At 41.1% G+C, this 27,553-nt stretch overlaps 1 protein-coding gene across 1 annotated transcript; it reads right to left on the reverse strand.

Annotated features, from left to right (window-relative positions):
• Positions 1 to 2,576: 2,576 nt before the first annotated feature.
• SELENOO (selenoprotein O) lies at positions 2,577 to 25,840 on the reverse strand. The gene is made up of 9 exons (XM_037889014.2): positions 25,211 to 25,840; positions 21,845 to 22,048; positions 20,735 to 20,915; positions 14,061 to 14,191; positions 13,339 to 13,619; positions 12,983 to 13,133; positions 8,671 to 8,856; positions 5,847 to 6,003; positions 2,577 to 5,115 (listed from the first exon to the last, which is right to left on the reverse strand). The coding sequence occupies exons 1-9, from the start codon at positions 25,789 to 25,791 to the stop codon at positions 4,918 to 4,920; spliced, it is 2,070 nt and encodes a 689-aa protein (XP_037744942.1). The 5' UTR covers positions 25,792 to 25,840; the 3' UTR covers positions 2,577 to 4,917.
• Between the last annotated feature and the right edge of the window lie 1,713 nt (positions 25,841 to 27,553).

Below are 27,553 nucleotides of genomic sequence, written 5' to 3' on the forward strand. Positions count from 1 at the left end.
ACTGTAAACAAGTAAACATGAATTAATGGCAAAACAGGCAGCTGTAAATTTACAAGCTTATGAATAGAGATTGGTGGTTACATCTTATTCAATCATGAGAGCAACACACCACTGGCTTTATGCTACTGGAAGAATTCAGAGACTTGCCGTGTCTTACATTTCTCATTTGAAAACTCTGCAAGCTGCTACAAGGTTATATCTGCTCAGGAGTAGCTCAGATAGGTGCCAAAGTGCTTTTGAAAATCCCAACAGGCACTAAATAGCTTTTAAAAATCCAGCAGTGAACTTAATCTCCTGGGTCCAAGTCCTGCCATAATATAAAGCTCGGTATCCAAAGTCAAGCACTGAGAGGCTCCAATAGTCTCAAATGAATTCTTAATAGAAATATTTGTTTTTCATGCTACAGGTGGTCATGGCACTTCAATTTACCTTAACATTCTTCCTGAATGCCTTCACCTGTTGGAAGAATTTAGTCCAAAGGGGAAAATGATTTGTGATAGACTGACAGATTCACATGAACGTACCACATCACCTTGGTCTAAAAATTTTCTTCTTTTGGTCTGAATCTGGTCTAAAAGAAGTGAGTTGATCTGATTTAGAAAGAACCTGAATCAATTGAAGGCAGATCACTGTTTTTTCAAACTTTAGTCAACAGGGCTTTTGCAACACTCCTCACAGTGCTAGCAGCTTTCCCCTTCCCTTTCTGGGGTGATATTTACATGGTATTGACTCACTCTGTTAAACAAAACAAGCTTGGTTGCATGGTCTGTTTTCAGTGCCCTCAAATTCACATATTGAGTGTTAATCCCTGTTGGCAGTCGTTTCACTCACAAAATCAGCAACTGAGAGAGAACTCACTTGTACAAAGATGAATTCTTTCTGAAAGCAAGGTAAGTTGTACCTGCTAGTATTTCTCAGATCCGCATGTCTACGACAGCCACTCTGTCCTTTGACTACATCATACCACCATTGGTCTGATACATGTACAAGTAGACGTGTTTGGATTTATTACTTTTTCAAAGAAAGCCAACACAAAAGCACCTCTTAAGACATACTTTTAATATGTGGCATTCTGTCAATGTCAGTCTGAATAGTAGTTTATGAAGCCTTATGTATTAATGTGTTATGTAATAAACTCTTTGGTATTCTTCTTCCACAGGTAGAGAAACAGTAGTATGATTGGTTTCAGAGTAACAGCCGTGTTAGTCTGTATACGCAAAAAGAAAAGGAGTACTTGTGGCACCTTAGAGACTAACCAATTTATTTGAGCCTAAGCTTTCGTGAGCTACAGCTCACTTCATCGGATTCATACTGTGGAAACTGCAGAAGACATTATATACACAGAGACCATGAAACAATACCTCCTCCCACCCCACTCTCCTGCTGGTAATAGCTTATCTATACTATATTAATACTTATCTATATTAATAGCTTATCTATTACCAGCAGGAGAGTGGGGTGGGAGGAGGTATTGTTTCATGGTCTCTGTGTATATAATGTCTTCTGCAGTTTCCACAGTATGAATCCGATGAAGTGAGCTGTAGCTCACGAAAGCTTAGGCTCAAATAAATTGGTTAGTCTCTAAGGTGCCACAAGTACTCCTTTTCTTTTTGAGTAGTATGATTGTTTACTTTAAACTGCTTTATTTCCAAGCTTTTCAGCATTGGAGGAAGATGTTAGAGTAGGACACAGCAATCCTAATGAACAATAAAGTTTTTTCTGTGTGACTATTATACTGGGAGAGGTTGTGCCATGGTACATTTGAATGTCCCTAAAATCAGTTTCCAATATACAGTAGACCCCCTGCTTGATTTTTCTGACTGTCATATGTATTATTTGAAAAGCTCAAAACCAGTTTGTGACAGAACTTGGGTATCTTCCTAATTTCTGAACAAAAAGGCACAAGATTTCAATTTTATTTGTTGGTTCCATACTTTGATTAGTTTTTGCTGATAAGGCAAAAGCTGATCAATCCAGGGAGGCTGGTTACTCTCAACAATACTAAGATGAAGCCTTGTACAGTAATTGATAAAGCACACTTTAAAAGTTTTTGCACTCCTAGTGGAAGCAGCATGGCTAACCCTTAAAATAATAAAGCACAAAGGTACCACTCGAACACATTCTATTCTATGTAACAGTGTGACTGACGCTAGGAACGTACTATCCAAATGAGTAAATATTTTGACTGTTTTGCATCTGCTGGCAACTTCTTTCAACCAGTAGCAGCTCCCTGGAGAGACTGCAATATTGCTTTATTTTAATGTGAATTTAGATCACAGTGGTTGTCATTTTTACATTTATCTTTGATGCATATTGCCTTAAGTTGTGTTTTCCCCATATGACATTGAGAAGTACCCAGCACCATGTACTATGTACAAGAGTGGGTTGCTGAGAAACACTTAAGGGATGATAGTGACAAACTGTGTGGAAGATTAATCTTTTTTGGTCAGTATCGCAGAAAAAAAAAAAATGAAGTGAAACTGGAATATTGGCCAAGGGTAACTGTTTAGAAACAAGTTTGCATTACAGGGTTTGGGCTGTCAAAATCCATAATTAATACTCTTAGAAATTGTGAGTAAGATTCACAAAGTTACTCTTCCATTATTTATTTTTGCAGAGTCCAAAAGAAATAATGAGATTTCATTCATTGTATAAGCTTCCTGCCTGAAGCAGTTTCAGTACAGATCGTAAGCCTACCCAAAAGAATTATAAACAAAGCAGAAGTTTCCAGCGTTCTATTTACTGGTATGTAATGTGATCCATGGGGGTACGTCTACACTGCAATAAAAAACCCACAGCACCAAGTCTCAGAGCCCAAGACAGCTGACTCAGGCTCACAGGGCTAAAAACTGCAGTCTAGATGTTTGGGCTCAGGCTGGAGCCCAGAGTCTGAGACCCCAAGCCTGAGACAGCTGACCCAGACAGCCACAGCTGTGCATCTCTGACTGCAGTGTAGATGTACCCATTACAGTCAGAGAAAGAGCTCAGCATTATTTCAATACCCAAATCGGGAGAACTCCAAAACAGTCTGAGCTGGCTAAACCATGGAGAAAGCTTAAGGCACATAAGCTACTGCTAAGGGTCTGAGTACCCAAATTATCCCCACTGCTGATATTACAGCCATCTCTTTTTTCCACAGCACACTTATCTTTATTCAATTTATTTTCCTTTGTCCCTGATGATCACGCAAATCAAGTTTAAAAACAAAAAACTTAAATCCAACCTCCACTTAAAAATATAGAATGCTATAATTTAAAAAAAAATGCTTTAAACTACTGCCCTCTGGACTAAAAAACTGAATTAAGGTGACTGAAGTGGCTTAGCTCTGGAATACATTTTTCCAGTGAGAGACACATAATGGCCATACTGGGTCAGACCAAAGGTTCATCTAGCCCAGTATCCTGTCTTCCAACAGTGGTCAGTGCCAGGTACTTCCAAGGAAATGAACAGAACAGGGTAATTAAGTGATCCATCCCTTGTCATCCATTCCCAGCTTCTGACAGAGGCTAGGGACACCATCCTGGCTAATAGCCATTGGAGGGACCTATCCTCCATGACTTTATCTAGTTTTTTTTTTTTTTTGGAACCCTGTTCTAGTCTTCGCCTTCACAACATCCTCTGGCAAAGAGTTCCACAGGTTGACTGTGTAGTGTGTGAAGATGAACTTCCTTTTGTTTGTTTTATATGACCAATCAGGATCTATTTCCGACTCCCTAAGTACTATTTTAAATTAACAAGGAACAGTTTTACACTGCAGATATAATGAAATATACAACATTCAGAGCTCTCCCTTTCACCTCAAACATATCAGTATCCATCAAAATACAGAACCAAAACTACATAAAGTCAACAAGAGGGGAAGTAGGAGTATCATTTATATATTCTCAGACATTGCCACCCCAGATTTTAGCAAATAATATTAGAATGGCAGCTTTCAGAGTAACATTTCCATAGATTGATGATGATGGATGGATAGATTAAAGACTAAGTTATACAAGAAGAAAGTACGAATACAAAAATTGCATTGAATAATCCTGAACAAGTACACATCTGCCAGTTTAATGTAGAAGGAACTGCGTCAACAGCATAATCAATCAGATAATGAACGCTTATATTAAGTACTGGGTAGTTTATAGGGAACTACCTAAGTTGACAAAGTGATCTTGTTTAGGTCAACTGACTTACAAGTTGCAGTCCAAGATTTTAATAAATATTTGTACATGTATATTTCACACAAACATATTAAAGCTGAATATATTTTTCTGCTAGGACTTCCAAGTGCAAATATGTATAATCCCCCTAGGTTCTGATTTCTATACTATATATTATAAAAGAATTATACTCTGTTGCTACCCCCCCACAGCAGCCTGCAAAAATTCTCTTAAAAAAAAAGACTTAATATGAAGGTTCACAAGAAATGAACTACTCAGTTAAAGGAATCATAGCTTCAGAGAAGCAATGATAAGCCTATTCCTCCATTAAAGAGGATCAAACATCCCTGAAGAGTAAAAGCATTAACCACATTTTGGGACTAAGTACTATTAATTCATCATCAGTCAAAAATAGATCAGATTTCCGATTTGTTATTTTTGACTTCACACAAATAGTTACATTTGGATGTTCAAAGATCACTGTATGCCACACCTAAGACATCACTAATTACAATGTGGTGAGGAGGAAAGAAAGTTGTTCAGCTCCCCAAACATTAATCTAACAACGTACATGGACTGTTTGTCGTTGGTCCATTAAACCTATGAACAATTCTTATTTTGATTCAATCATGGATGCTGAAGTGTGGTTGCAGATACATCCAAATGAACTATTTCAGTGACTTAACAGCACTTTGATTTTGCCTTGTTTGATTCTCCACTACTGAAGAAGCATCTCCAGTTTACAGTGAAAAATAAAACAAAGCGGTTATGAAGATCACGTAACACAGAGTTCTGAAGCCCAGAGTGGAGGTTTACTGCTATATGGAAGTCTGCTGCTGGCCACTGGAGCACAAGTAGCAGCTGCTGCTGCAACTGTTTCCTCCTCTTCTTGATTTTCCTGCACTTCAGCGAGACCTTCTGTCTCTTCAAATGGATTTTCCAAGCATTTCAAAACCTCTCTTACCTAGGGGGAAAGCCACAACGTGTTGCAGTGAGAAATTAAAAAGTAAAAACTGAACCTTCGATGGGTTCAAAGCAATCTGAAAAAACTGTATTTAATGGATAAACAGACTATGAAGAGCCACAAATGAAAAGATGAAAAAAATGTGATACGCTGATATAATCTAAACTGAAAATAGAGATCTGCAATTATTTTATCGTCTATTGTAGCCTGCATGGAACACGGTATGAGTAACAGCAATTGGGAGGCTTATAGTATTCAAAGTAAAGTACCTAACACCTTTACATTAGCATCAATACTATACATATGTTAATTGTATCTGCACACGGTAGTATTTAAACATAACGTTGAGCTAAATATGATCAAATGTTGTATTTTAAAACACCATTTGGCAAATAGGGTTTTAAGTACAAACTAATCCTCTGCACTCCTGTGAGTTAAGTATCATTTTATAGATGCAAAAAAAAAAAAAAAAAAAAGGCTTGCCCAGTTGTGCAGCCAATCAGTGCAGAGCAGGGGTTGAAAAAGTCAGGAGTTCCTAGCTCCCTGCCTCATGCTGTATTCACCAGACAACCTGTAGCTCAAAAAAAAAAAAAAAGTTGGCCCATCATATTCTATTTTTGTCTTTTAATCTTGTTGCACATTATGCAACATGTAATCTGGACTATAAAATTCCTTGGAGGATTTTCTGAAGTATCCTGCATACACAGCCATGTTGAATAGTAATACTGTACCTCTGTGAAGTCTCCATTCTCAGCTGCTTCAATGGCATTCTGAGCAATGTAATTTCTCAAGATATACTTTGGATTGTTTGAATTCATAACCTTCACACGTTCAGCATTCCAGACATCAGCATTACTAATACTTTCTATCTCTTTTTCTAATCGGACTCTGAAAATAAGCAAGAAGGAACAAATTAAGAATTTTGTTTGGTTCAAGATTCTGTTTTTAAAATTTGGACCCATTTTCTTGAATTTGCAAGTGTAAACGGGAATTTCAAGATGAGAACATAGCCTATGATCCTCCTTGTTGGTCTGGAAAGCTCAGCCATTTTTAAATTTCAGCTACAAAAACTACCTCCCACTTCAGTTAAGAACCAGTTTCACAGTCCATTAGAGGCAGCAAACTGAAGTACAGCATGCACTAAGTGGCAAGCATACACATTTCCCTTGAAGACTTCACATTTTTGAAAATATCATTACTTATTTGAGCAGGTAAAACATGCTGCATAAGTCATATGATTGTTCCTGCACTTTCAGGAATCAACTCTGAAGCTTTTCTATGCACTTTATTGTATATTTAAGTTTCTTGCATGCATACACTGGCAGGGAGATGGGATACAGTCAAGAATCAGATCTATGACTGGTACTTACTCCTGCTAGAATTCTCAGATGTACTGAAGACTGTCAGTCACAGGAAGCCAGCTGTGCCTGCCATCACAAGTTAAAGCAGGACTTTGCCTGCCCTAACTTACACTGCTGGTGTAATAGGCTGCTACACTATACCAACCCCACCAGCTCTGGCCCAGCAGAGATTATTCCTACCTACACAGAAGGATTTCTCTGTCGGGAATCTTGAGCTATCTTAAAGCCTTGTGGCACTTCTATGAAGCACCAAGTGACCTTAGTGGTAAAGTGGGCCCCATTAATTTGCTTTACCTTACGCTCCCCACCTGCTCTTCTAAATTCAAATACAATACTCAATGCTCTTGGCAGTAAGAGCATTGAGTATTTTCAGTTGCTTTATCTATTACTGTATGGATTCTTCCCTCAGGCCAAGAACTATTAGCTGGGTGAACTACCCTAAAGGTTGGACAGCTCTGGTGTAAGTCATGTTTTGGTAATATATTTACTAATGACCCAAACTAATACAATCAAGTTTAGGTATATGTGTTAGAATTAAAGTCAAAATACCTGTTTGCATCCAAATGTCTTATTGTATGTGCACCAGTGCACCAAACTGGATTTAATACTAATTAATTTATGAAATTTCCATGGAAAAATATTGAGCATGTGGGGGTTTTATTCTAACTTTTGTAGCTTATTCACATTCTATTTTTTTTTGGCATCTGTTCTATGTTGTAAAGCTTTGGAGGCTGGGGCCATGCGGTCTTCTGTTTGTAGAGGGCTATGTACTGTTGCTCAGTATAGCAGAACCTCAAAGTTATGAACACCAGAGTTACGGACTGACTGGTCAACCGGACACCATGTGGAACTGGAATTAAGCAATCAGGCAGCAGCGGAGACAAAAAACCCCAAACCAACCAACCAAAAAACCCCAGCCAATACTGTACTGTGCTTATATTACATCTTAAAGGTAGGCACATCTGGGCTACCTGTCCCCACCTCCACTCCCTACTCGCCACACAGGGGGCAGCCACTTACAGACAGGAGGTGAAGATGCTGAAGTTTACAGACACAGCTGTTAAGTCCCTGAGCAGGAGCAGCAACTGGGGTCTGCACTGCTTTCCTGTAAACCACAGGTACAGGTTCCCCCTCTACCCCTGTAGTCAGGAGGGGGACAAGCTTACAAGCTCAGTCCCAGCCCGGGAAAGAAGTTTCCCGAGCTCCTGATAGAACCCGACCTGGAGAGCGAGCTGCTGAAACTGGAGCCCAATCTCCTCCTTGCATGCTGCGCTCTGGAGAAGCGGCTCAGTTTTAAAGGGCCACAGCCTCCACTAGGGGCAGCTGGACCTGGCAGAGCCCAGCTTACAAATAAAAGATACTGCGGGGGGCGAAAGGGGAGGGGGGAAGAGGAAGGAGCTGGAGGGTTCAGAGCAGCTGCAGTTCTTCACATGCCCTGAAGGAAGGCAGCAGTGTGCAGGAAACTACACACAAGCCTGGGACCCAGCATCAGGCTGTTTTCCCCTTTGGTGCCCTGAGCTCTCATGGTTAGGAGGTGTGGGTGTCTGGGCTGAGGGGACCGCACAGCTGGGCTCTGGCAGACAGCGGGTGCAAGTGTCTGGGCTGAGAGGGCTGCAAAGCTGGGCTCTGGCAGACAGCGGGTGCATGTGAGTGTCTCCGCAGGGGGCTCTGTAGCTAGGCTCTGGGAGATAGGGGGTGCAGATGTCTAGCTGGGGGCACCCCACGGCTGGGCTCTGGGGGGTAAGGGAGCAGGTGTCTGACCCCCTGCTGGACTCTGAGGGGGAGGGGCAGAAAAACAGGGATTTACTTAACTCCCTACTCCTGGGGGAATAGTGTGTATGTGTGTGTATTGTTACAGTCAGTTACTGACAAGTATTTTGAAATAAATTACCAAAATAATTGAAACTGGCCTGATTATATCGTGTTATTTTGACAAAATATGCAGAATTTTAAAATATTGTGTGCAGAATTTTTAATTTTTGATGCAGAATTCCCCCAGGGGTAGGAGGTGAAGACGCTGAAGTTTTCAGGAAAAGCTATGAGTCCCCGCTCCGAGCAGTCCGTCCTGAGGAGCATCCAGAACCTCTTGTGCAGAATTATGAAAAACCTCCATTCCCAAAGTGTCCATAACTGAGGTTCTAACGTAGCTATGACACAGCACAAATGTATTGCAGGCAATATTTAATAATCTCACCTGTACTTCTGCAGCCATTCTTTCCAGTGTCTTTTATTTCTACTCAATAAGTCAGCTGCTGTTAATTGCTGCAGTTTAGAAAACTGTTCTATGCGTTCTAATTCTTTAGTTATATTAGCTTTTGTTCCAATTAATGCAAAGAGTTGAGGATTAGACTGAGCCAACATTAGCATCATGGAAAGTTGTCTGCAGGGAAGAGGAAAGTTATATCAGACTTTAAATTCACAGTAACAGGTAAGAACTGACTTTGTGTATCCAGACTAGTTTAGCAAGCAAGTAAAGTAACCTTGTTTTTTGTCAGCGAAGTTAAATACCCTGTATCCCATGATAAAAAACTAATTTATTATGCAAAAGAACATTAATTTTACTGTTATTTCCCTCCTCCCATTTGTTTAATCCACTTCTCTTGTTGTGTCAAACCTAGATTGTAAGGCTGAGAACTCACAGCCACCTAGGGGATTTAGATGCACAATTGCCCCCTGAAATTAATGAGCTGTGTGCCTAAAGGCCTTAGAAAGCTTTGAAAATTGCAGCCTCGTGTTTGTAAAGTGCCAAGCATAATGGGATTTCACTTTTACTTGGGGGCCTTAGGTACTACTGTAATACAAACACCATAGTATCACAGAAAAGGAAGCAAACACACTTTAGAAGAGTGGGGAATTAACGCAATGGTACCGCTTTATAATCAAACAGTACAAAGTAATATAACCTTAGACTTGTTATATTTTATCCTATTTTGCCAGAAAGGTATGTTTTTTGTCCACAATCCTAATTTAAGTAATTCAAACTAATTTATTGGATAATCACAGTTAACTCACACGATTAACTCAAAAAAATTAATGGTGATTAATCGCACTGAATACCAACTGAATATCAATAGAATACCAATTGAAATTTATTAAATATTTGTGGATGTTTTTCTACATTTTCAAATATATTGATTTCTATTACAACACAGAATACAAAGTGTATACAGCTTACTTTATATTTTTATTATAAATATTTGCACTGTAAAAATGATAAAGATAGTATTTTTCAATTCACCTCCATACATGTACTGTAGTGCAATCTCTATCGTGAAAGCACAATTTATAAATGTAGATGGTTTGTTACATAACTGCACTCAGAAACAAAACAATGTAAAACTTTAGAGCCTACAAGTCCACTCAGGCCTACTTTTTGTTCAGCCAATCGCTAAGAGAAACAAGTTTGTTTACATTTTACAGGGAATACTGCTGCCTGCTTTTTATTTACGTCACCTGAAAGTGAGAACAGGCGTTCGCATGGAACTTTTGTAGCAGCGTTGCAAGGTATTTATTTATGTGCCACATACGCTAAACATTCGTATGCCCCTTCATACTTCAGCCAACATTCCTGAGGACATGCTTCCATGCTGTTGATGCTCATTAAAAAGAAATGCGTTAGTTAAATGTGACTGAACTCCTTGGAGGAGAACTGTATGTCCCCTGCTGTTTTACCCATGCTCTGACATATATTTCGTGTTACAGCAGTCTTTGGAGGATGACCCAGCACATATTGTTCATTTTAAGAACACTTTCACTGCAGATTTGACAAAATGCAAAGAAGGTACCAATGTGAGATTTCTGAAGATACCTACAGTCCTCGATCCAAGGTTTAAGAATCTGAAGTGCTTTCTGAAATCTGAAGACGACGAGGTGTGGAGCATTCTTTCAGATGTGTTAAAAGAGCAACACTCAGGGCAGGTCTACACTACAGCTGGAATCGATGCTCTGAGATCGAGCCACTGGCAGTCGATTTAGCAGGTACAGTGAAGACCCGCCAAATCGACAGCAGATCGCTCTCCAGTTGACCCCTGTACTCTACTCCCAACGATAAGAGTAAAGGTGTAGACCCACAGTGTCTCAACCTAAGGTACTTCAACTCCAGCTACGTTATTCATGTAGATGGAGTTGCGTAGCGTAGGTCGACTTACTGCGGTAGTGTAGACATAGCCTGAGATGCAGAAACTATAGAACTCAAACCACCAAAAAAGAAAATCAACCTTCTGCTGGTGGCATCTAACTCAGATGACGAAAATTAACATGCAGCAGTTTGCTCTCGTTATCGAGCAGAACCCATCAGCATGGACACGTCTTCTGGAATGGTGGAAGCATGAAGGGACATACGAATCTTTAGCGCATCTGGCACAAATATCTTGAGATGCTGGCTACAACAGTGCCACGCAAACACCTGTTCTCACTTTCAGGGGGACACTGTAAACAAGAAGCAGGCAGCATTATCTCTCCTGCAAATTGTAATCAAACACCTTTGTCTCAGTGATTGGCTGAGTAGACTTGTGGGCGCTAAAGTCTTACATTGTTGTATTTTTGAATGTAGTTATTTTTTGTACATAATTTTATATTTGTAAGTTCAACTTTCAAGGTAAAGAGATTGCACTGCAGTACTGTATTAGTATTTTTCAATTCACCTCTTATTTTTATAGTGCAAATATTAATAAAATATAAATATAGATTGAACACTGTACACTTTGTATTCTGCATTGAAACTGAAATCAATATATTTAAAAATGTAGAAAACAAAAAAATATTTAAATTGTATTATTTAATCGCGATTAATTATTTTTATCACTTGACAGCGCTAAAATGACTAATATACTCTGCTAAAAAGATACGTTAATGGTTTTAATAGGACTAATTTATTAAAGGACAGGAGTTACTATGGTTAATAGAGCCAAGTTATTTTGGTGTGGTTTTTATTAGGTTTCTAAAAGCTGTATACCGTTGGATTGTGTTAGTGGGAGCTGTCCAACAGTTTTATCACTTATTCAGCTGTCTTCTCCTCCTTCTCCCAGTTTAAGTAAACATTTGTTTTTGTAATACTGTATTTTTGTCATGCCACATCAACGTAAGTGGAAATCTCAAAATAATTTTCTAAACTTCTTTCATTAATGCATACATAGAAAGTAGGTTTTTTTTTTTCTGTCCTTTAATTATCAGCACCTACTAGCTAAAGGACAACTCATCTCTAAAGATAATTAAATATAATATCTAGCAGTTTTGATTAGTCAGTCTACATAAATTACCCTCCCATTTGATCTACATATGCCTAATGCAACTATCACTGGAGTACTGTGGTATAACAGTTGTTGCACTTAGTGTAGTACAGTACTGCATTAAAAAGCTTTGCTTTCATACTACAGTGATTTATTCATTACATCTCCTGCTCCTCTGTACAAAGTCTAACTACAGTAACCCAAAAGGACTGATTTGTTTATAATCAGATTTAATTCTTATTACAAGATTTATGTTTAGGCTCCAGATTTGGTTTACCTTGAAATCATAATCTAGTAATATCAACTGGCTTCTTAAGTATTAATTTCTTCCTTTTTCAATTTACCACATCATTGCTGGAACTCAACTGCCCATCTATTCAAAAGGTGATAAACAACCAACAGTATCTCAGCGTGACATCAGAAATGTGTGAACATTCCTACTGCTCAGAGTAGAAATTAGACACTTTTATTCACACTGACAATTCTGAGAAAAAGGTATATGTAATTATGTTGGCTTCTGCAACACTAAGCACACAAAATGTCTGCCAAACAGAAACAATTAATAGATCCTAGAAAAATATATAAAATCTATTCATACTAGAAACAAAGAAGAACACTAAGGGTCAGTTTCACTAGAATGCTCTGTCTAATTTCCACTGTTTCCAAGATGCAAAGCAGCTGTAATCCTGATGTAACTGGCCACAGGCGTCAAGTTAACAGCTGCTCTGCATTGCTGAGTGGTGCAGAACAGCTAGAGTGTACCAGTAAATCTGGCCCCAAAGATGGAAACTGGATGGCTCTGGGGATTTGTAACAGTATACAGAGCATCTAATATACATTTTAATTGTATTTAGCACAGTGATTGAAATATACTGCTACCACTCAGCTTGTTGGCAGTACACGTGAAATGGGTTTTGGTGATTAAAATCCAGTTTAGTGAAGCGTGTCCTTACCACAAAACTACCGAATTTGACACACTCATTAGCTTATGCCGCAGAGAAGCTAAATATGGACGAAAACCAAAACAAAACAAAACAAAAAAACCCCAAACAACTAGTCTGTCAGGCCATGGTTAAAATGTCCTGGCATGGCAACACAGGAAAACTCACACTGCTGTTGATCTTATATTCCTGGTCTGTGGATAGTCTGAGACTGTCACTCTGGCACCTTAAAGGTCACTAAACTCATTTAAACATTAAAAAGCATACAAAAAACAGCTATATATAGATAGTATGCCTGAAAACAGTTCAAAATTGTCCTTGTTTACTTCAGTTGTACCTTGGATCCATCTGAGGCCTGAAAGCAACTTTTAATTCTTCCATGGAAGCACACTGCATGGCAATCTTTTCAAGGAAATCTTCCAATTTTAGAGGATCCAAATCGCCCGAGAAAGAGCTCAGCAAACGGAAAGTATTTGTAAAGTCTCCACCTGAACACAAAATTTTATTCTTCAGACATAAGACAGTCTAATTTAACTTCAACTTAAAGTTTATAGTCTAATTTGTTTCTACCAGATACATCCACATTTTTGAAATAAGGTTAATTTGTTGTCAGTGGAATATGATTCTCTGATTAGTTATTTTTCTAACATGGTAAACAAGACAACCAAGTTATGTCCTGTTTTCATCACTAACCTGTGAGATGCATAGTTTCTAGAAGTTCAGACACCAATTTATCATCATCTTCTAATTCCAAGTGAATGAGACCAAGCTTTTTCCTCATCTTCTGCAAATAATGCCTCTCAAATTCTGCATCATACTCCTCTTCAAGAATGAGTTCACTGATCTCCAAGGGCAGTTCTGGGACTAAAGCTTCAGCCAGCTTCCCTAGATTCCACTTGCAGATCTCTGGCTGTTTGTTATAAGCATAGCGGCCTCCGTTATCTGAACCATTGCAAATGTGTTCTGGGTCATATCTACAGACAAAGAAGAAATGGTTAGCAGTCTTCTTCTAGTTAACAGAGTGACTACTGAGTTAGATCCTTTAGGAGACTAGAAAGTGCAAGAAGGAAGAGTGCTTTTAGTTCTGACATTCCTCCAAAACTATTAATCTAAGCATGTGCTTGTATTGCCCTTCCTTAGGATAAACTCAAGACCTTTCAAATACAGAAAAGAACCATGCTAGAAAATGAACAAGTTATACATATACAGTTGTGACAGCTACAGAAGGTTAGAAATGGTTATGTCAAGGAATACAAACAATTAGGGCTAACTTAACTGGACTCGCCACAAATAGGGCGTAATAAATCCACTTAGGAGGATGTTGAAAAGGAATGAAAGCAATCAGGAAAAGCATGAGGATTATTTTGCACAGTAAACACACAGTTGTACATTTCAGGTAATTAAACCATACTGACCTGTCCATAAACCCAAAAGGGCCATAGTCAATTGTAAGTCCTACTATGCTCATATTATCTGTATTCAGCACACCATGGCAAAACCCAACACATTGCCATTCAGCAACCATCCTTGCTGTCCGCTTTGTTACCTAAGAAACAAACACTTCAACTTTGATTATGACTTAGACATGTCTATATAATTCAAGGGATCTATCATTTTAACCTAAACAGTGTTATTTTACAAGGTATGACTGCATTACACTGTAGGGCTTGAAATTCAGGGGGAAAAAAAACAAACGCTACTTTCACTGAAGTATGGCCTCCTGCTCCACTAACATAGTTAATTCCCAAAAGCAAACAGCGATTTAGCCCAAGTCCCAGCAGTAGCAACATTTTAGCAGCATCTCCCCCAAACTAAAGGTCTGCTCCTAATGAAATAAAATTCATATGGACTTCAATGGGAGCAGGATCTGGCCCTCAGGATGTCTATATAAAAAGTTTCATTAGCCTAAATGCTGTGTGTCTGTTTCCTTTGTTCATTATGACCCTATTTTCCACTTCCATTTTTTTCCTCGTGCCATTTTCTTTCCTACTACGTCTATCTTAACTGACAAACCAGCCCATACACCTTGGCCCTATGAGTCACAATGGGTCCCTTACCGTAGCCTGCCACTGAATTTGTTAATGGCGGGTTGGAAGAAGTGGTAACCAGAGAACGAAAAAAAAGACAGAGGCAAGACGCTAGGAGCGAAAGAACAAAGGAAGTGACTATTAGCACACTATCAAACTAAGGGCACCTCTCCAAGAATGATAAAAAAGGCTTCTAACAGAAGGTCAGAACCACTAGACCAGTGGTGCTTAACCTGGGGTGCACGCACCCCCTTGGTGTGCGAGATGCCTTTTCTGTGGGCGCGAAGGTTTTTAGAAGGTTTTTTTTAGAAGGTAAATCATTGAAAACACAAATTAAGCACAGGCATGTAAGTACAACTACTTTGTTTCATCAAACCTATGTGTTTAACATTATACATTTAACAATTACTGTAATATACAAATAAAAAATATATCTAAGTTTAAAGAACTGACCTACTTCAATGATTTTTGATATGTGGTGCAAGATCATATTTTGAGAACCAAAGGGGTGCAGGCTGCAGTAAAGGTTAAGAACCACTGCACTAGACTAAGGAAACCCCCTTTTTGGCTAAAAATGATCCAGATTGAATAAACCTTCATTATTCCAATCTTTGCAACAAATATCTCCTGTTGCCCACTTTTAATTCCAGAACAAGAGCTGTAGGATTTCCCCATAAGAAGTGTAAGTTGGTGGGGCGGGGGGACGGGACTTACAAAGATTTAGAAAAATGAAGACGTGTTCTACAAGGATCATCAGTGTTAGACTTTGTGGTAGGGGAATATCACATTCCTTAACTATGCTAAAGAAACAAAAGATGCAAAGTTAAGTAAAAAAGAAGTCAGGAAATGCCAAAATTGAATTTTCATGTACAAGCTGAACTCTTCCTCATTGTATCCATGCATTACAACAGTTAAGTTACTTTTCCATAGTATTGTTTCCGCAGTGAGCAGGTTAGATGAGGTATAGCACATAGAGAAAGGGATGCAATATTTTTAAACAATTTATCAATTTCTTCATTTCAGTACTATCTGCCAACCAATATTAAGTCTGTTCTACGAAAACAGTTATTTTAACTTTTAAAATAAATCTAATTAGTAAATCTATTACTGAACTGCTACCATTACAAAAATCACTGACACGAACTATGATTTTCAAATCCTCAAAACCTGGTCAAATCAAAACCTATTTGCACCAGAGCACTTACTTCTCCTCTGAAACAGCTATCAACTTGTCAAATTTCAAACTTCCAATCCTTCCTTCTAGAGCTGTTTACGGTAGAAAAAGTGTTTATATAAAAAAGAGGAAAAGCCAGCTTTACACAACCCTCATTCTCAAAAACGGCAGAACTGTCTTTGCTTAAACTTTCATCAAAATCAACCAACCGGGACAGGCTGAAAAATTTCAGCCCTGAGGAACAAAGTTCCAGAAAGTCAGAGAAACAGAAAGAAGGGTTTAGAACACCAACATTTTGGAAACTAACTTTATGCATTCCCCTCACCACCATTTTCCAGCTTCCACGCTGGCATGCATTATAGTGCTTTCAAGCACAACACTTTATATGGTTTCCACACTACTCAGAAGGGCGGTAAAAAGCCACAGGACACAAGTTACTCCAAGTAGCTACATGTGCACAGAACTGATTAGAAATACGCTATAAACAAGTGCAAGTAGCCACACACTGCACTATGGCTCTATGCCAGAGAGATGAGATACCACCACAGAGTAAATTAAGCATAAAGATGAGATCCAGGCAATTGAAAACAAAAGCTCACATAATGATAAAGACATGTGAACTGCACGGTGCCACTGCATAAAATGATTTGTTATTCTAGCAATTTTTTTTTTTTTTAAACTGCCAATGAAAAGCCTGTAATGCAATTAAAACATGGATCATTCCCAAAGAAGTGTGCGCTGATTAGAATGAGGTTGTCTGTGTTCTAGCTTCACTTAACACTTCTCTCCATCACCAATTTCTACACTTACTGATTTTTACAAGCAAGTTTTACAAAAAGAAGAGCTTGGGAAATTATATGTTACCGAAGCCCACCACTTTAAAATGCCTGTTTACATTTTACCCTTGTTAAAAATGACATCTAAAACTACTGTAACAAAGATTTCAAAAAAAAAAAAAAAAAGAAAAATCTGTTCTCTTTACATAAAGTGATATCAAATGCACTCACTTTTGCTCTTTCTCTGGTTTAGTTTCCTTCACAGTGGAAAAGAGGAGACAAAAGCATTTTATGTATTATAGGCAGGCCACAAAGTGCTGCCTATTAAGGTTGTCCAACACTTCCATTATAAGACCCTACTTTCAGTTGCTTATAACTGCCAAAACTTTAACTGTCTGGTCTGACATTTTAAATGTCAGGTGCCTGCCTCAGGCTGAATTTGTGTGGAAACTATCAGTCATTTCCAAGGAGAAAAATATGTCGTTTTGCCCTTGTTAAAAAATACTGGGGACCTTTTCTTTGAAAAGTTCTTGCACCCTCGTGCTTTCGAGCAGAGACATGAAATTTGGAAGAGGGTGGCATATGTATTAGATGTGCCTTTTGCAATCCCCGTGAAAACATGCTCAAGTTTGGCCAAGTAATAAGCTTATGAAAAATGACAGCTGACACTTTGAACAGGTTACCAAGGGAGACTGTGGAATCCTCATCATTTGAGGTTTTTAAGAACAGATCAGACAAACTTCTATTAGGGAGGGCTTAGATATACTTAATTCTGCCTCAGTGTTGGAGGATGGTCTGCTCACCTTTTGAGGTCTCTTCCAGCCCTATATTTCTATAATTCTGTACTCAGTAGCAATTTAGATTTTAGCAGCTGAAATCTCCAAAGATTGTCTAAACTGAGCAAGCCCCAGCCTGAGGCTGGAGCAGGACTTTCCCTGCAATTGCAACTCTGGACTGTTGTGTGCCCTGCTGGGTCCTGCCACTTGAGCTGAGAGAGCAGGAAGGCTGTCTCTTCTGCACTCTCAATGACTCCGCCGCTGGGCCCAGGCAGCGCAGAGGAGGAAGCTGACTGATTTGAATATGGAGGGTACAAGAGATGAACCTGGGGGAGAAGATGGAGTAGTTTGGAACAAGGAGGTTGGGGGGAGGGGGATGAAACTGTCAGGAAGATGGGGATAGGGAAATAGGGACATAAGGTATATGTGAGGCAGGAGAATGGGTCTAGGAGCCAGGTGAGAAAGCATGTGTGGGAAACTAGGAGCCAGCAGGTGGGAGCGTGAAACAGACTGGATGAAGAGCAAGATGATGGAAACAGGGACTGGCTAGGCAAATTCACTGGCATGGGTGATGGGAGCCTGGAGGAGTGAGACTAGGATTTACTAAATTAGATGGGACAAGAAGCTTAAGAAGTGGAATCTGGGATGGAGTCTGGGATGGGAAATGGATAGGACTGGGACAGTGACTGGTTGGAGGGAATGGAATGGGCAGAGAGTCTGTGCTGACTTGAACACAATACCCAAGATTCCTAAGCCTCAGTGTCCCTAGGCTGTCACCACATATCTGTGAAACCCACTGGCAAAGTGCCCTCTCTATTGCTGGTCCACAGAAATGACGACAACCTATTACTATCATATACCCTATTAGCTCAAGCCACAGAGGTCTGTTGGGAGTCAAGCAGTTGCAACCCTGCTGATGATATAGGTGTCTATGATGGAATTTGTGTTTTCACTTCGCTTTTTTAAAAACCCAGAAAATAAAACACAAAAAACAAGTTAAAAGAAGATTAAGATTGCGAAGTCACACACAGAATTCAGGAAATGCTAGAATTAAAGTTGCCTATGCAATCCGAATTTGGCACCTTTGTGCAGATTCATTATAAATTCAGTCTTTAATTACACAGTTCCATACTATTTCTCCCCCCACAGGACCCCTGCCTCATTCAGGACACAGGATGGACCTACTCTAGGGATGAACCAGGATTGTGTAGCAAAGGAAACTCTTTTGCGGGAACCTTGCTTCATTTGTGCAGAAGTAGGAAGATGTGGTGAACGAGGAAGGGGACTGCAGGGAGAGAAAGGACAGTCATGGGCAAGGGCTGCCCTGGAGAACTGGATTTATAAATGTCTATGCCAGAGTCCCTGGAATCATATAGGAAAGTCACTTAAACAAAACTTTTCATAGGGGTCACTAACTGTGTTCCTCGGTGCTAGGCACTCACACCTGCAACTGAAGTCAGTGGGAGTTGTGCTATAGAATACTAAGTACTCTGAAAAATCAGCTTATAGGCATCTTAAACTGGGTACCCAAAAGGAGGGAACTTTTAACTTTAGTTCCTATGCCTCAGTCCCCCATCTGTAAATTGGGGATAATTATACTCCCCCACTTAATAGGTGTGTTGTGAATATAAATTAATGTTTGTGAAGCATTCAGATACAATGATTAATGCCATAGAAAAACCCATGAGGAAATTAATAATTCTGTCTTCAAAGCAAGGTTTGAATAGTGTGCAGCTAATAAGGCCTGGGGCCACACATTAATTGAAAAAAATGAAGAGAAAAAAATACTGAATAGCAGTCACCAAGAGAGAACCATCCATCCTGTGCACTTAATGAGACAGGGGTCCTTTGAGGAAAAATAGTATGCAATCACATAACTGAAGATTATCGTAATGCATGTGCACAAAGGGGCCGAATTACGCTTGGAAAGGCAACCCAAATTCTGGCATTTCATAACTTGAGAACCTGACTTGCAACCTTAATGTTTTAATGGTTTTTGAGTGCAGTATTATATATAAAATGACAAAGACCATAATAATTGGCAGGTGGGCCAGAGGTAGATCTACTACCTCAAACTAGTTTTAAATTTTTTCCACTGACTAGATTTAAAGTAAAACTGTCTAAGGCTTGAGGCAGGACAAGAATCAATGATTAATTCAGGAGGGGGGAAAAAAATCAATTTGAGGGATCTTGCCAGAACACAGTGCTGTTCGTAGAATTTACATAAATTATTCTAAAATAGCATTTTTATTGTTTATTTTAAGCTTCCTAAAGTAGCTGCTGGCTATTTCTGCTAACCTTGCCAGCTCAAACAAAGCCTTCTGAAGTACTGAACCAGGTATCAAGTAGCTGAAATGGTTTGTTTTACTGTACTGGCAAATTCCTCCTCTTTCACATATACCTCCTTATGTTGCATCATGTGGCTGCGCTAAGACTTTTCATTCTTCCTTTAAGAAAAATCAGAAAAGCCCAGAAGGCAGGTCGTACGGCCGCTTTCCAGCTTCCCGATTTAGGTATTGTATTTAAATTGAGTGTACTGGACAGAGCCCCAGAAAGCACATAATATTTGAATATACAATTACTGAAATAGAAACAGAAGCATTTCGTCTTCCCTAACCCCTTATTTTGCTCATTGAAAAAAGATACACTTATTTCCACCACCTTACAAACTAAGGAAATTGTGTGAAAAGTGGTGTTAACATAATATCAATGTTTCGATGTATAAGTACACAACAGTCAGGAAATGTGAAGTTATAATTCCCACAACAACTTTAACTCAGCAACATTACATATTTCTATTAAGGCATAAATTTAGCAGTATATATACACACACACCAATGCTACATATCTGCCAACAGCTCAAGTAATGGTTATTGAGGAAACCATAATTGAATGTTCTGGCTTCTGAGCATTTAAATTGTGAACCTTTAATTTACCTTCTTCTCAGTCAACATCCTTTTTCCCCCCCATCTTTCATATTACAAAATGAGAACAAACCCTTTCTACGTTCTAAATCATTACCTCATCATCAGCCAATAAGGTTCCAGAACTCCCCAACATTCTGATGTACTCAATTTATTATGCATAGTCTTGTACAGCTCTTCAAAAGCCAGGGGAATCTTGACTTGCTGGTGAGGAGGTAACTAGTCTCTTAGGTACATTTCAATATACAGTTCTACCAGGAGTGTTTTTTCCAAAAGCAACAAAAAAAGTTAAGATAACCAAAAGAAAAAAAAAACCATAAAAAGTTAACTCACCCCATATTCCTCACACGATGAAGTTCTTGTACCTTACTTCTACATATACTATGAAAGGAAAGAATTATCAGCCTCATACCTCTCTGAAGAAAGCAGCATTCCTCTGAACACTGTTGTCAGAGTAAGCCTGCTGGATTTCTGGATAGAAAGTGCTGATCACATAATTAAGCATCTGTATTCGAATATCATTTCGGTTAACACTGGGACCTTTGCGTCCTGTGTGTTCATCTGTAGGTTTAAAAATCTCAAAAGATCCAAACCTGTTTTAAGATAAGATACTTCTTATTCATTTATATTACAGCAATAAGAAATTACCACTTAGAAATATTACTGTAGTACCATCTCCTTAATTTAGGCCCCAGTCCTGCAAATGACAGAGATAATCAAAATAACAGAGCCCCAGTGAAGCACCACACAGCAAAGGTGTGCATCCACGTGCTGCCAATTGAAGGATCAGGGGCCCTAGAGAGCATTAATGGCTAATTCTTAAGAGCTTCCTAAAAATATTCAAAGGAAGACAATGATTATACGGTGAACCTATTTTAAAAAGTAACAGCAAACCAAAATAAAATACTGCCTATACAAATGAAAGACATCTTGCAAAAAATTGGAAAAAAGATTTTCCAAGCTTTATATATTTCCTATTCCTCAGCCTTTCATTCGGAATTTGTGACTTTGCAACGGACCAGAGATCTTCCATAGAGTCCTAATATGGTTTCAAGCAGGAACTACCTTCCATCTCTAATATGTAGTCTCACATTTATCACGATCTAGATTTTGACAATTTTATTCCTTATCCTAAAACCCTTCATTAAGTGTCTTTTAAAATAGTCCTCTCCCACATAATAGTCACCCACCAGCATCAGGAGTATCATAAAGGCGGCTTTTCTTTGCCAGGACTTGAAAATAATTTTTTTTTTAAATTTATGAAGCTTAAAAAAATTCCACTTTCCATAACATCCCACCGTGATTTTCTGTTTTACTCCCTACTAATTAATGTTTACCTGGCAGTGTGCAAAGATGCCAGTACTGGATGGAAAACACAGAATTCCACCACTCTAGCACTGAAGAGATAAAACCCCAGAATGAGAATCATATATAGATGGTCTTGTTAGAGAAGTAGTGTATTTCCAACAGGATGCTGGTTTTGTTTTAACAAGAAAAAAATTGAAAACAGGCTTCTCTTTACCTTATAAAGGTGGAAGCTATTCTCAGGACAATTGTGCATCTTTCATTTTTTGGATTTCCATCATAGAGTATGTCCCGAACAACTTTTGAATCAGATGTTACACACGTTCCAGCCCTTGTTGTAGGTATACCTAGATGAAACATGGCCTCACTACACAGGAATTCTCTTATACTCGACCGCAGGACCTTTCGACCATCAGCTTGTCTATAAACAAAAACAGTAATATGACTTAGCTTTTGTGTAACACTTCTCATTTCTACATCTCAAAACACTTCACAAAAGCAGAGTATCATGACCCACATTTTCTAGGTGGAGAATGAAGGCCCAAAAGTCAAGTGACCTGTCCAAAGTTGCCCACCATCTCCTCCTAGTTTCAATTTACAATGTGTAATGCTATCTCCTTATTGGAAACATTTATTTTTGGTATTAATACCAACATTCATAGTAGAACAGCAGAAATAAAGTTAACATATCCTCCTTTCCAATCACCTCTTTTGTTGTTTGTACAGGTTCTATACACTCCTTAAGCTTATCCCAGTATTTAATTCTGTAGAACACACTGTTAATGGAGCACAAGGGCCAGCAGAAGTGTACCCATCATTTTTTAAATTTTAATAAAGAGCTTTTCAAACAAGTAGAAATTCTTCTGCAACTTCTGGTCTGCAGACCAGACATTACAGAACTTCACCTAGTATTGTAACTGCCTATAAAAAAAAAGTGAAACTGGCTTCATTATTTTTTATTATCCAAACTACAAAAAACCCACAAAATATAAACAAGTGAAATAAGTTGACTGAGTTTTTAAAAGTCACTTAATCTAAAGTTTTATTACTCATGTCTACTACCAAAGTTGACAGTGTCTCTTTAAAGAAATGATTACGACTTTGGAATTAGCTGCAAAAGTAACTTCTTTCCCCATTCCCCCTTTAAAAATGGACATTAAACATTCACAGGGTTTAGTTACCTCACACCACCGACAAACAATCTAGTTTGAATATTAACTACCACTGAACATAAGTTACTGCAGTAGTTTTCAAACTGGCCTGTGGCCCAGATGTCTACAGCTTCTGAAGCTATTAAAAGAGCATATAAACTGATTCCTTCTGCTAGCTGTAGCCTACTCTGGGACTTCAATTTTCAGTTTGGTTTTTTTTGAACCAGCCAAACTTAAAAAAAAACCCTTTATCCTTCATGACTGCTTCAGATCTTTCTTTGTCAGACATCTTTAACGCAGTGGTTCTCAACCCATAGTCCATGGACCACTTGCGGCCAGATCAGCGCACAGCTGCAGCCCATTGACATCCCCAGGGCCATACACATAGTATATACCATATATATTGTTTGGTCACAGCCCACATAACACAGAGAGCTACATATGTGGCCCACAATGGCAAACAGGTTGAGAACCACTGCTTTAATGTATACATTTAAATATAATCAATTTTTTTGACCATCACCAAAATTAAAAAAAGATAGGAAACAAACAGAAACAGGACCAAACTGCACAATAACCGGAAAGTATAGAATAATAGGAGCTAAAAATCAGTTACTCAGTCTGTGCAGGTACTCCACTCTAGCACCCTTTGACTTGTTTACCTATTGTTTCCCCGCTATTTCTATGACTAAAGCTCCATAATAACGCAAACAATATGCTGGCAGCTACCAGTATTTTATCTACCAGGAGAAGATCCTGGCTGAGCTTAGTTAAACAATACAACAGAAGGAAAAAAAAAGGGTGGCTGCTACACACTAGCACTCCCACCACTATTATCAAATCTCTAGCAATAACAAAGGTGGAAAATTTGAGGGAAAATGCCTATTGGGGAAAGAAAGAAACAACAAATGCAAAGTGCAAGAAATGTAATTAGTTTCACCCTTCACACTAAAATATCTTTATTTTTCATCTCACCTCCTTTGTACCACTCAACATTATCTTTTTTAACCAAACATTATGATTGCCGTAGGGATGATGAAAAATCAGGGTTAAGAGTAGGGCCCTACCAAATTTATGGTCCATATTGGTCAATTTCACAGTCATAGGATTCTAAAAATGATAAATTTAACTTAAATCTGAAATGTCATGGTGCTGTAAGTGTAGGGGTCCGGAACCAAAAAGGAGTCGGGGGAGGAGGGGGGAGTTATTGTGTATGTGTGTGGCGGGGGGGTTGGGTTGTGGTACTGCTACCCTTACTTCTGTGCTGCTGCCTGCAGAGCTGGGCCCTTTATCAGCAGCCACCACTCTCTGGCCGCCCAGCTCTGAATGCAGCAACGCAGAAGTAAGGGTGGCAATACCATTCCACCCTTACTTCTGCACTGCTGCCAGGGGGGTGCTACCTTCAGAGCTGGGTGCCTGGCCAACAGCTGCTGCTGCTCTCCAACCACCTAGCTCTGAAGGCAGTGCAGAAGTAAGGGCAGCAATACCATGACCCCCCTGCAAATACTTTTGGGGTCAGGACCCCCAATTTGAGAAACACTGGTCTCGCCCATGAAATATGTATAGTATGAAGTAAAAGTACACAGAAGACCAGATTTTACAGGGGAGAAGAGAGAGGAGAACGTGAGCAAGGCCGTCCCTAGCTATTCTGGGGCCCTACACAGCCCCCCTGCAGGGTGTGTGTGAGGCCCCAGGCCTCTGCAGGGAGGGGTGGGGGTAAAGAGGCAGGACTGGCTTGGGGGGCAGAGGGGAACCACCCCTCAGCACTCACTAGCAGCACAGCAGGGGCAGGGTCGCTGCACTTCCCACCGCCACCAGTGAGTGCAGGCCCGCCTCTGCTGCAGTCCTCACCGGAGTGGAGGTTGGGTTGGGGCGGAGCGGGGGGGGGTGGGGAGGGAGGGATGGGGAAGAGATGGGGCAGGGGCTAGAGCAGCACACAGCTGCGCAGGGCACCAAGAAATGTGGTGCCCCAAATTTCCTAGTGCCCTACGCAGCTGCGTACTTTGCGTATGGGTAGGGACGGCCCTGAACGTGAGTGCCCCATCTACACTAGCACACATCCCCAGCTGCCACCACACCTGTCCCGGGCACTGGCGAGGCATTTCCCATGGTGGCAAGCAAAGGCTTCTGGGCTGGGGACACTGTTGCATGGCAGGATGGGCTGCCAAAGGCTGAAGTGACTCAGGCTGGGAATGGCAAAGGCTTAAAGCTCCTACGCCGAGCTCCCCAGCTGCAGCAGCCCCTGGCAGCATCTCACAGGCGGGACTGGGGTGCCCCGGGGGCACCAGAGCAGTGGGCCAGGCGGGGAACCCACAAGCTCGAGGGATGCAACCTGCGGCTGACCCCGCAAAAGGATGCAGCGCCCCCGCCAGCCCCTGCCCGGCAGAGGGGCAGGACTCGCCCGCCCCCGGCGCCTCCCCGCGAATGGTTACCGGGAGAAGGGGGTGAGCCCGGCCCCCTTGAGCTGGATCTCCCAGCGCTCGCCCCGCGGGCTCAGCACCTCGCCCAGGTACATGGCGGCGCCGTCGCCCAGCTGCCCGGCGAAGCTGCCGAACTGGTGCCCGCAGTAGCAGTGCGCGGCGGGCTCCGCGCCGGGTAGCAGCCGGTTCCCGCTGAAGTACAGCGCGGCCTCGGCCTCCAGCTCCCCCAGCGCCCCGGCCGCGGGGGGCTCCAGGCCCAGCAGCGCCAGGGCGGGCAGCGACATGGCCACCAGCCGCGGGCTCTGCACCGGGCTGGGCCGCACCCGCGAGAAGCAGGCGCCGGGCACCTGCCGCGGCACGTTCTCCTCGGACGGGTCCAGCGGCAACGAGCGCAGCGCCCGGTTATCGAAGCGCAGCGCCCCGAGGCAGCCCGCAGCCGCCCCCGGGGCTGCGCCGGGGCCCGGGCTCCGCGGCCGGGCAGCGAAGGGCGGGGGCTCCTGCATGGCGCCGCTGCAGCAGCCGGGAGGGCGCAGGCCGCGCGGGACCGGGCTGGGCAGCGAGAAGCAGCGGCCGCTCCGCAGCACCGCGGCCATCCAGCCGCCAGGGCGAGGGGCGCAGCGACCCCGCCCCTCCCGCGGGGACGAGATTGTGATGTCACGCCCAGCGCCTTATCACAGGGCGCGCTTTCTGCGAGGCCCGCCCCGCCATCCTGTCGCAGGGCGAACCGCCACGACGGCCGCGGCCGCCGCCCCTCCGGCCGCTCCATGCCCGGGCGGCGCCTAGCCCCCCAGCCCAGGGCGAGGTCGTATCGAGGCCCCGCTCCGTCGCTGTCTCGTGGTCCAATGCGAGCTCTGGAGCCGCGCTGTTGTTATGGGGCAGGCCAGATAGATCCGTGCCTGCCCCCGCCCACACCCCTGTCTCTGCCTGGCCGAGCCTACGCCGGAGGCCGCGCGCAAGAGAGCAGACCCAATCCGACACTCCAGCCCGAGGCAGACCGTCGGGCCTGGGAACGTATAACCCCTCGCCGCCTGCGCCCCGGCAGCCAGCCCGGCGCTGCTTTACTGCAGGGTAGACTTGCCCGGTGGGAGCATGAGCCCGGGAACAATCCTGCACTGGCAGAGACGTGGACTGGGTGCTGGAGTCTTTTCTAGCTCTCGCTGTCCATATTTAAAGAAGTGCACCGTACAGTGCCCTTCTAATCCAGCTGCAGTGAATTAAAACAAATGCATTAATTACAAAGTTATCTTCTCACGGACACAGCAGCGATTCACCTTTTGATTATATTCTGCAGCAGGCAAAACCCCAGTTATAAATAAAGTGTCAGTCTTTACTAAAGACTTTTAAGAATATGTTTGTAAATGGCTACAATTAAATTGAAGGCCCAGAACATGGTTTAAGATTGAGGGGAGTTTATGTTCATGGAAGTATTTCTCCAACACAGCCATTTATATTTTGTTACATGGTTGAAACGGTGATACAAAACAAGCCCCTATAAGGAATTCAAATTAATGCGCTTGTTTATAATTGGAGGGATTAATCTATCTTCTCTCATAACAAGTTCCCAACCAGAGATACGCAGAGGTTCCAGGTGGTGTACATCAACTCGTCAAGATAGTTGCAAGTTTTACAGTAGGCTACATAAAAACATTAGCAAAACAGTACAAACTAAAAGTTCATACAGACAATGACTTATTTATATTGCTCTATATACTATACACTGAAATATAAAATATTTATATTCTGTTTTATTTTATAATTATATGGTAAAAAGTAGAACAATTTTTCAGTAATAGTGTGGCTGAGACACTTTTGTATTTTTATGTCTGATTTTGTAAGCAAGTAGCTTTTAAATGAGATGAAACTTAAGCATACAAAAGACAAATCAGACTCCTGAAAGGGGTACAGTAGTCTGGAAAGGTTGAGAGCCACACACAATTGTTGGCAACTCTCATGATTTTGTCATGAGCCTCATGATAATTATTGTTTTCCTTAACGGCCAAGCTCCGGGAGTCAAGTGGGTATGTGATGATTTTCAGCCTTCGTTCTTAAAGAAAAGGCAAATTTCTAGCTCTTGTAACTGTGGAGAAAGCTTTAAAATGTATCCTAAAGGCTCAAAAAGCAGAAGGCAAATAAAAATAACATTTCTATTATTTTTACATTCTCTCATTATTTGAAAGCTAATCTCATGATTTTTGAACATTTGTGGTTGGCAATACTGCAGTGGAAAGCTCCTTTTATCACTTTTGAATGAAATACTCAGATTAACACAATTACAACTAAACATGACACCGTCACTGTATGTTAAAACCATAACAATGTGTTCATCACTAGTAAACAGTATGGGGTGGACAGAGT

This window comes from Chelonia mydas, chromosome 1, assembly GCF_015237465.2.
Source record: "Chelonia mydas isolate rCheMyd1 chromosome 1, rCheMyd1.pri.v2, whole genome shotgun sequence".
NCBI classification, from domain to species: Eukaryota; Metazoa; Chordata; order Testudines; family Cheloniidae; genus Chelonia; species Chelonia mydas.